The sequence below is a fragment of the Arachis duranensis genome, chromosome 9, assembly GCF_000817695.3.
Source record: "Arachis duranensis cultivar V14167 chromosome 9, aradu.V14167.gnm2.J7QH, whole genome shotgun sequence".
Lineage (NCBI taxonomy): Eukaryota > Viridiplantae > Streptophyta > Magnoliopsida > Fabales > Fabaceae > Arachis > Arachis duranensis.
The window spans coordinates 10,778,503-10,788,436 of NC_029780.3; the positions used below are offsets into that span (position 1 = coordinate 10,778,503).

General features: G+C 35.4%; 1 protein-coding gene across 5 annotated transcripts; it reads left to right on the forward strand.

Moving 5' to 3' along the window:
• Positions 1-639: 639 nt before the first annotated feature.
• Positions 640-9,334, forward strand: LOC107464618 (zinc finger CCCH domain-containing protein 65). 5 transcript variants are annotated; one of them, XM_021132368.2, is made up of 10 exons: positions 640-884; positions 1,099-1,361; positions 3,763-3,967; positions 4,365-4,608; positions 5,020-5,903; positions 6,485-6,550; positions 6,693-6,824; positions 7,349-7,399; positions 7,524-7,664; positions 8,220-9,334. In XM_021132368.2, the coding sequence occupies exons 4-10, from the start codon at positions 4,485-4,487 to the stop codon at positions 9,120-9,122; spliced, it is 2,301 nt and encodes a 766-aa protein (XP_020988027.1). In that variant the 5' UTR covers positions 640-884; positions 1,099-1,361; positions 3,763-3,967; positions 4,365-4,484; the 3' UTR covers positions 9,123-9,334. The 5 variants fall into 5 exon arrangements, with proteins under 5 accessions (XP_020988027.1, XP_052110437.1, XP_015939025.1 ...); XM_052254477.1 differs by having other exon boundaries at positions 3,798-3,967; XM_016083539.3 differs by having other exon boundaries at positions 3,808-3,967; positions 4,354-4,608.
• The last annotated feature ends 600 nt before the right edge of the window (positions 9,335-9,934 follow it).

The window sequence follows — 9,934 nt, forward strand, 5'->3', positions numbered from 1 at the left end:
ATTACTTGCTGCTGGGATTATTTGTTGTTGTTTTGTAATGTTTGTTTCTGAATGCTAAAAATGAAAATAAAATCAAATGTTGTTTGTTGTTGAATGATAATTTTTATTATTGAATGCTGTTGGTAATGGTGTTTTTGATTGAATTTATCCTTTGAGAGCTGTTGTTAGTGTGGTATGTTGTTTTTAATTTTGTGAATAATTTATTAATTTCAGTTATGGATAATTGTATTAATTAAGAAGCAATTGCTGATAACAATGCATTTGTGAATAATAACTTGCCTGTCAATCCTCTTATTTCGAATGATGCTGCTAATAATCCTAATCCTCCCAGTGCTAACAATAGTCGGTCGAATTGGGAACCGAAAGTCTTTGTGGTCCGGTCCAGCAATAGGGGCTGAGGAAGTATTGTTCTGAAAACTGTATCGGACCAGCCAGTTCAACCAGATTAACCAGACAGTCACCAGAGCAATTCGGTTAGCTTCGAAAACCGTCTGGCAAAAAATCAGTCAAAAATTGGTCGAAGTGGCGGTTAACCGGTGAATCGACCGGTTTTTTAGAGGTCTCCGGTTTGGGAATCCTCTCAAAACGGCGCCGTTTTCACCTTAAAAACCTAAATATTCTACCACCCGCGTCCCACTCCTCTCCTCTCCTCTCCCTCAAAATTTCAAAATTGAAAGAACAAACAAAAATGAAAAGAACCCTAGCAGACTAGCCCGCCAGCCCCGTAGCACGCAGCCACTGCAGCCGCCGCACCCACCGCAGCACGCGCACCCACCTTCCCCGCAGAACCCACAGCCATTGCATCTCCTCTCCTCTGTTCGAGCGCTCTCTCTCTGTGTTTGCTCCTCTGTCGTCGCTATCACTTTCCTTCCTCTTCGACGCCGGTAAGCCTGTGATTGTAGTTAATTAGTTATCTGTGTCCCATTTCTCCTCTGTGGCCCTCTTTATCCGGTGCCCCCTTTCTCCAACTAATAATTGTGTTGCTGGTTTTACTTTGGAGTTTTGTTACTAATAAATGAGCTCCCTCTGATAATAGTTAATTTTGTTTGCTGAGTTAATTTTTTTCATAATTGGTTAATTGATGATTATATGATGAAGCAACTATACTATGCCGGAGCAAGAAAAGTGTGAGTTCTGACTTCCGAGTACATTGCCATTGGCGTGCTTGCCGGGAGGTAGAACTGCAGTAGGAGGATCTTTAAGATTGTGTTCTGATATTGTCAACGGAGAAGCTCAATTATTCAATGATCAATTAGCATCGACTGTTAGTTCTTTGCAAGCCGCACTTTCTGGTTCTACCTTTCAATTCATTGATTTCTATGCTGCACTGCTCAATATCATACAAAATCCTTTTAGTTCAGGTTAGTGTGGCTCTCATGTGCTATTTAATTTGGTGGCAATTGATAATCACCAATCATGTATGTTTTAAGTTAATTAATCATTTCAGGGTTTATAAATGTTGCAAACAGATGTTGTGGGACTGGACTGATAGAGATTGCATAGACATGTAACTTAGCCCTTTCAATTCATTGATTTCTGTGCTGGAATCAATTCCGAGTTGTTTATGCTATGATTCTGATTTTGAATTGTTTATGCTATTTTTTCTGATTTGTTGATTCTGGTTGTTTATTTTTCTGACCTGAGTTGTTGAAGATACTGTGGTGCAGAGCTATGTTGGAATTTTTCTTTATTTGTTTTGATTTTGCTGATTGACTTATTTATGCTGATTTTTCTTATTCCGATTTGTTATTTATGCGCATTTTGATTTTTATTAGTTATAAATTTTATGTTTGAAGATGTTTGTGAACTTTTAATGATAAATTATGGATAATTTATTAGGTAAAATTGTAAATTTTTAAATTTTATTAAGTTAAAAATCATTAATTTAAATATTTAAATTATATATTAAATTTTTAATAATTTTTATTTTATATTTAATTAAACCGGTTGAATCTCGGTTGAATCCCGGTTGAACCCTGGTTGAACCCTTGAACCATTGAACCAGTCAGTCTACCGGTTCATTGACTGGTTCGGTTCTCGCAACCTTGTGAGGAATACGCCCAAGTCCCAACACCCTTCTCCATTTCTCCTCTGCACAAAATTCCCTCAAAACTCAAAAGAAACCCTAGCCATCTAGCCTCCACCACCGCTGCCGCCGTTATTCTCACTACCACCGTCCGTCACGCTCAGGACCTTCCATCGTCATCTGGCTCCAACCCTTCTCCTCATTTACCAATTGCAGCTGCTTCCTCGAGCTCGGCGTGCTCCAACCCCTCATCCTACTCAGCCGCCCTTCGCCCGCTTTCCGTCATCGTGCTCTCGTCGCCTGGTCGCCGTCTTCCGTTGCGTTCAACCGCTTTCCCTCATACTTTGCTCAGATCTCCTGATTGCCTGATTCTTCATTTGTTTTGTTCAGAAACCACTTTGAATAATTATTGATTTACTTTACTCATTGTTGCTGTGGTCGTTGTTTGTTCTTTTTAATTTTTGTTCAGAAAACCAGTTTGAATGATTATTGATTATCATTGCCGCCTCTGTGCTCGTTCTTCATTTCTTTTGTTTAGGGACCACTTTGAATGATTATTGATTAACTCTGCTCATTGTTGCTGTGGTCGTTGTTTGTTCTTTTTAATTTTTGTTCAGAAAACCAGTTTGAATGATTATTGATTATCATTGCCGCCTCTGTGCTCGTTCTTCATTTCTTTTGTTTAGAAACCACTTTGAATGATTATTGATTAATTCTGCTCATTGTTGCTGTGCTCGTTCTTATCTACTCACTGCTAGTGCTCGTTGTTTTTTTAATTTTTTGCTCAGAAACCATTTTGAATGATTATTGATTAGCTCTGCTCACTGCTGCTGTGTTCATCCTTCTCTGGTCACTGCTAGTACTCTGTGTTCTTAACTACTGTGCTTTTTGTGCTGTGCTGTTGGAAAAACTTGTTAAAATTATGTTGTGATGTGCTTTTTTTGTGCTGTGTTGTGTCTCCCTCACTGCTGTGTTTTTTTTGCTCAAATCCTTGTTAAAATTAGGATGGTGTATAGTTAGTTGGCAAAGCTTGTTAATCTTTCATGAGATTTGTACAATGATGATATTCCATGAGCTTTAATGAGCTTTTACTTGTTCATAGTAATCAGTTTATCCTCATTAATATTTGTTAATTTTTGTGCTGACAATCTTATAAGAATTGTGCATAAATTATTGTCACTGTGTTGATGAGTTCAATAGTGTGATATAATGAGTGATAAATTATTAATAATTGATGAGAACAAAAGTTATTAATATAGTTTATGAATTGTAATTATGGATGACATTTTGAGGTTTAAATTAAACTATAATTATGTTTAGTGGATTTATTTATATTTTATATTTTACTTTCTAAAACGGTTATTCCAGTTGAACTACGGTTGAACTGATTAAATTAATAAACCAGTGAACCAGTAATTAAAATGGTTCGATGACCGGTCCGGTGTTTAGAACCTTGGTTAAAAGGCAAAATTATTTATTTTCTTCGTATAAAATTTACATTTCAAGGCTCAAATTTTCCTAGCATATGGCCAAGATATTTGAATTTAGGAGCGTATGAAAGTAATTCGAAAATTGATATTAGGGTGCATCAGTATTCAGTAGTAATGTAAAGAGAAGTTAGTTATAGGATATCTATCCCTTTCAGGAGCTGCTTTGAGTGTATATTCTTAGAAGTAATTATTTTTTGTGAAACTTTATCCAAATTGATGCGTTAAACTTGAATTTTTGCGTTACAGTGCGAAATTTTGTTTGTACATGTATGTAACTGAAGTACCTTGTAGCTCTTTGAATTCCGGTGGAGCGAGGGAATTGTACCTGGCTACGCGCAGCATATTGCTACAATTCAAGTTCCTTGTTCCCTCAGTTCTTGATGTTCATAGACCTTTTAGGTCAAACTTCAACCATTTGCTTATTCATAAAAACCAGATCTTCTCAGCACAGGTATATGGATTGATTGCAAGTTTGTATTTCATTTATATAATCTTTTTATTTACTTATTCATTTGCTCCATTGATTTTTCTGATACATTATGTAGTTGATCATTAATAATGGAGTAGTACACCAAATAAAGTTTATGTTTTGTTCAAAGTGACACATTTTATGGATCTCCTAAAAATGGCTAGTTCTCTGTTCCATTTAATATTTGGCTTCACAGATTTATTTTTATTTATATGTATCAAATAAATTTCAATTCTATTGTGTTTCAAAAAACTTTTAATAATTTTTTGGTTTTCCGTTAATTATTTTTTTGGGGGGTATTTCTTTTCTCTTTTCTCCCTCAATAACTACTCAGGTTTTGGGTTTACTCTTTATATTGACTTGTTCAGATTTATCCAAGGTTTTGGTTGCAGTGCCACACCACAACACCATCCCCTATAAGGTGGTGAGCCAGCTTCTTGCCTCTTTGCCAAATCCACAATAAGAGCTTTGCAACTTTGAAACCTTTTTGTCGGTTCCAATGGAGCAAGCTGAATTGGATACCTCAAAACTACCGAGTTTTCCTCCTTACCGCCGATCACACTTACGCAGCGAAACATACCTCACTCTTACTCGAATTTTCTCTCATCTTCCTGCCACACCTGGTACGTTATTTTAAATCAAAATGTTTCTTGTAGCATGTTCTTTTGGTCAAGTATTAGTTGTGTTTTAAAAATTTGCAGTTATTCTTGTGCTTTGGATCATATGGTTTTTGTATTTGTTCTTTTTTTGTTATGTTTTTTTGCTTAATTTGATACTATTTTAACCTCTTTGCACATTTTTAATTTTTTCCCCCTTAATCCAATCTGAATTTTGGTAAATTGAACCCAAAAGTGTACATTTTACTCATCAAGTGTTGTCTCTACTTTTTTAGCTTACCTATTGCTTGAGAAATCATGGAAGTTTGTTTGTGGATAGGGATCAATTTCCTGTTGGTTTCACTTTGATTATACACTTCTTCAAATTTATTTGCCCCTATCATATTTGTTTTAAATTATGGTTATTTCTCTTCCAAGATAATGGCAACGGTAGAAAGAAGCCAGAAAAAAAGGAAAAGGGACCCGGGTTCCCTGAATCTGTTGGTTCTGATTTTATACATCCCAAGAATGCTGTCCCGATTGAAAGCATACAGGAGTTTGACAAGACTGTTGAAGGGACTGGAAACAAGGGCAGGGTGTGTGTTGTCAATGATATTGTTTTGGGTGATATAGAGGAGATGATGGGAATAGAGGAAGTTGAGGATACTTCGAGGACTCTGCTGCAGGACAGGTGTAACGATGCAGATAAAGAGCAACAAAGGATAATGGATGAGTTGGAACTGGTTGTGAATGAAACCCAAAATATCATTTGTGATAGTGGTTTAATCTCTTTGAGTGCTGGGTCAGGTGAGGAACAGAATGGCAGCAATGCAGCTGAGATGCAAGTACAAGGCTCAACGGATTCTCTTCCAAATTCTAAAGAAGCTGAAGTTGAGAAGGTAGAGCTGGATTATGAAGATGAAAGGCTGCTGGATTATGATAATTTGGAAGATAAATGTAAAATGAAAAATGAAAGAAATTTAGAAAAGTCAACTTGTGTAAACAATGCATCAATTTCTTCAAATATTCAGATTGAAAATGAGGACATAGAAGAGGGAGAGCTTGTTGGAGACCTTGGAGTGGATTGTAATTCATTTGACATGCCTACTGCAGATTCCTTTATTCCTCAAACAAACATTGATGAGGTTCAGAACCCCGAAAGTATTAATATGGGGAATACAGAAAAAGAAGGTTTAGGCAAAGAAATAGGTAGTAAACTGGTTACTGACGTGCCAATAAATTATGTTCAAAATCCAGTCTTGCACAAATCCATATTGGAAGAGGACTCTGACCAAGATCATGGAAACCCTGCTGCATCAGAGGTATGATCTTTACCTGGGTGCAATACCGCTTAAGCCCACTTCTACGGCATTAAATGACAATCATTCCTTATTTTTATTGATAATGCCAATTAATTTCTTAGTTTTCACTGATAATAACGAATCTCATATTTGACAATAATCATGACATGACCACCCTTCCTGTTATTATTTTTTAAGTTTAGCAATTTCAAAGAAAGTCATAACAAGTTATGTTTGTGCCCGGACCACAATGTGATTCAATCTCCATTCCATTCCCATAAACCTCAAAAAGTAATGTGTGTATCCGAAAATTGGTTCCTATAGTTCTCAGTTATCATGAACTTTGTTGATTTTTTTTGAAACTATTTAGGATATTAAGCATTATTAATTTAAAACTGATATTCTCTATACCTATATATAAATAGGATTTGAATTCAATACCATTGACATTAAAGATCTTGCCATCTTGAGTATTCTCGTATTGATTACTATTTTACACATTAACAATAAAATAAATAAAAAAGGTAGATTAATAGGCACTTGTATTGGTTTAAGAATATGGTTATTCAGTTTTCTCTTTTGTTCAATTTTTTCATCAACAGATGGTTGATGTCAGCTGTAAAAAAAAGCGTGGCCCTGGTTCTGCAGAAAAGAAAGCGAAAAAGAAGGTATTCTTCTGATATATTGAGTTCCCATCCTTTTATGTCACCTCAATGTTAGTCAATTTTACATTATTTGGATAGAATAATTCATAAACCTGTCTTTTTAACTAGTGACTGATCCCATTCTTTCTTGAACTCAATTATGTAGAAAAAAGAGCGGAAAAAACGGGCAAAAAAGAACAAACAACTTGGTGTTAAAAGGTTGAAGTTGTCTCTAGTACAACAGAAACCAAAAACCATCTCTTATTGTCGCCATTTTCTTGTTGGAAGATGCTATGAGGTTTGTTGTGTAACTATAAAATGTTTTTTCCCCCTTATACTTGCATCGAGTTGTTTCCATTTTCATTTTTTTTCGTTTTTCATATTTTACTGTCAAACTTTGCATGAGAGCATGAGAAAATTTTATATGTGTTTTGATACTATAATTAACTGTGATCCTAGATGATAATTGAGATATTCATTTCTTATAACATGGCGACCTGCTCGAAGTTCATTTATATTTGGGACTAATGGTAAACACATTACATGGTAACAAAATCCTATTATGAAATAGATGTTTTGTTATGCAAGATTTCTATATTAGAAAGTTGAGTTAGAAATTCTGTAAAATTTCCTCATTTCCAGTATTTCTTTTATGTGACATGAATTGACATGAACCTTTGTAAATTTGTGCAATAGCATGCCTGTGATTGTTTTATGGGTAGTATATTTTTGTAATTAATGCAATATATGCTATATTTTTATATTCAAAATTATAATATTATTTTGGCATCCTTTGCTTCATCTGATACAAAAATTTGGCAGGGTGACAAGTGCCATTTTTCACATGATACAGTGCCTTCTACCAAATCAAAGGTACTTTTCTTATCTATGAGTTACTATCTATTGATTTTTCATCAAGTCATTTCAGGACTTTAGAAATATCCTATGAACTAGACTTTCTAACTGATATTGAACGATATTGATTTTGAAATTTCAGCCATGCTCCTTTTTCGCTCGTCACTCCTGCATGAAAGGGGATGACTGCCCTTTTGATCATCAACTCTCCAAGTATCCTTGTGTTAACTTTGTGTCCGGAGGTTTTTGTGTCAGAGGTGATGCATGCTTATTTTCGCACCAGGTACCACATCCACTCTATTACTTCCTGTAAAATGCTTGTGTTTTCAATCCAAATACAAATGTTATTGTTAGCATATATAATTAGGATAATTAGGTTGTGCATTATGTGTTAGCTTTGACGAAAATTTCCAAAGGCAGCAGGTATATAGGCGCAAGAGGTTCAGGGACAGTTTTGTAATTAAGCAGAATCAGGAAGTGGGAGAATTGAGTGCCCTGTTTCCCTTTGCTTGTTTCTAGTTCTCTTCTATCTTCCCTTCAACTGTGATCTGAGATTCTAGACTCATCAGTCTGGATGATACTATACTACTACTATTCTGTGTTTGTGGTTTCTTGCATTATGTTTTTGGTGAAACTGTATATTCATATGTATTTCATTGTTTAATAGTTAATACTTAGTGTCTATGTAATTTAGCCTCTCCTCTGTAGTTGAAACACGCATTTTAAAAGCCTTTCTCATTTTTGAATCTCAATAGTTATCATCGGTAATTTCAGATGCATGTATGTGTATTATTATAATTTTAATTATTCTCACTTAAAATGGGCTTTATTGATGCAGTCACCAGCCAAGGAAGATTTTGCTCCAGCTTCAAGTGTGCACAACCCAGGAATGAAATCTCCACACTTTTCAGGAAACACAAATTCCAACATGCCACCTAACATTCTTGGCTGTAGTTCTATCCAACAAAACCATTTGATCAATCCTCCAAGAGTTCATTCTGATATCAATTCGGAACATAAAGCGACAAACACTGTACAGAAACAGCTTAAGCTTGCATCTAAAGGAGTTAGCTTCGTCGATGTTGCAAAGCTATCGTTGCCTTCTCCTACTACGCCAAAGGAAGGCACGACCAAAGTTGGCTCATCCTCTTCTGACCAACGTACATCTGGAACAAATCAAACCTTGGTTGAAATTCCAAAGAAATTGCCAGCTAGGATTCCAAAGGGAATTAAATTTCTTGCTTTTGGGAAAGATGCTGTGTGCAGTTTTAAGAGTTCTGTCAACTCCCTTGTAATTGGGGAAAATAGTATTGATTTTCTCCAGAATATAAGTTTCAGTTTGCTTGATCATACTAGTTCATCCTTAAAAGATGCAACAAAAGGAAGGGTACCACCGACTGATTTAGTCTCCAGTGAGATTTCTGGTAAAAATCAATCCGTGGCAGAAAGTATAAAATCGAGTTTTCCAGGAAAAGCTTCAATGAATGATGCTTCAACTGGTTTACAAGGTAGCTCTCATGTGGATGACAACGGAAGCAAACCAGTCCAAGAGGCAAGTGGGGCATCTGATTCTTTTCAAATTTCCGCAGCAACACCGTCGCCATTTATGCGTCTGGGTTCTCCTTCATCTTCAGAACAGCTACTATCTAGAAAGGAGCTCTTGTCGACTGTATTGTCATTTGCAGCAGAGCATGAATCAGTTATCAAGATGAAAGATTCTGCTGGCACTTCAACTGCATAATTGGGTGAGAACTGAGAGTAAGGAATACAGTAATAGCAGTTCAAGGTAACAAGGTTGTTAGAATCTTTCATTAAGTGTATTTTGGATCTTATAGAATCAGTTAATGATATGATAGTTAATTGTATATATAATGTAATTTATATTCATATATTTCATCGTGCTTGTATAAACTAATCTTCATCATGTAGTCTAGACTTTCCGTGTTTTTCTTCTTTTTCTTTCTTCTCACATGGCATCGAGAGTCAAAAGCAAAATTTATCACTTTGTGGCAGTAGAGTGGAGTTGACCAAGGGTTAGAAATGGATTGGATTTAGGAATAAAATTAGAATTAGAAAAAGGGGTTTAAAAAATTATGGTAGTTTTTTGGTGTTAGGATTGTATGGATTTGATTTATGATGACAGGTCCATTGCAGGTACACTCTTAGACTCTTATGTAGCCATTGTTTTCTGAGACTGAAATTGAAAGATTGGGACTTAATATTGTATTTGGTAACAGAGGTTAGAATTAAAATTTCAGCCTCTTCAATATTTTGAAAATATAGAAAACTGAAATTTTAATAATATTTATTTCTAAAATTATCCTCATTCCCATTCTTCTTCTTTGCTTTTGGTTTTCGGTCCCCTCTCCTTTTCTTTTTTGTGGTCTCTTCTTCTCCAGATATTTGGGTGCCCTTCATCAAATATCAGAAGCCTTTCATTTTATGACTTCAATAAGATATTCTATTGTTCGTTTTTAGCATGAAAAATTATATCAACTTGTTATCATAGATTTGGTGAATGCTATACTCACTATGAAGGGTTGAGAAAGCCAT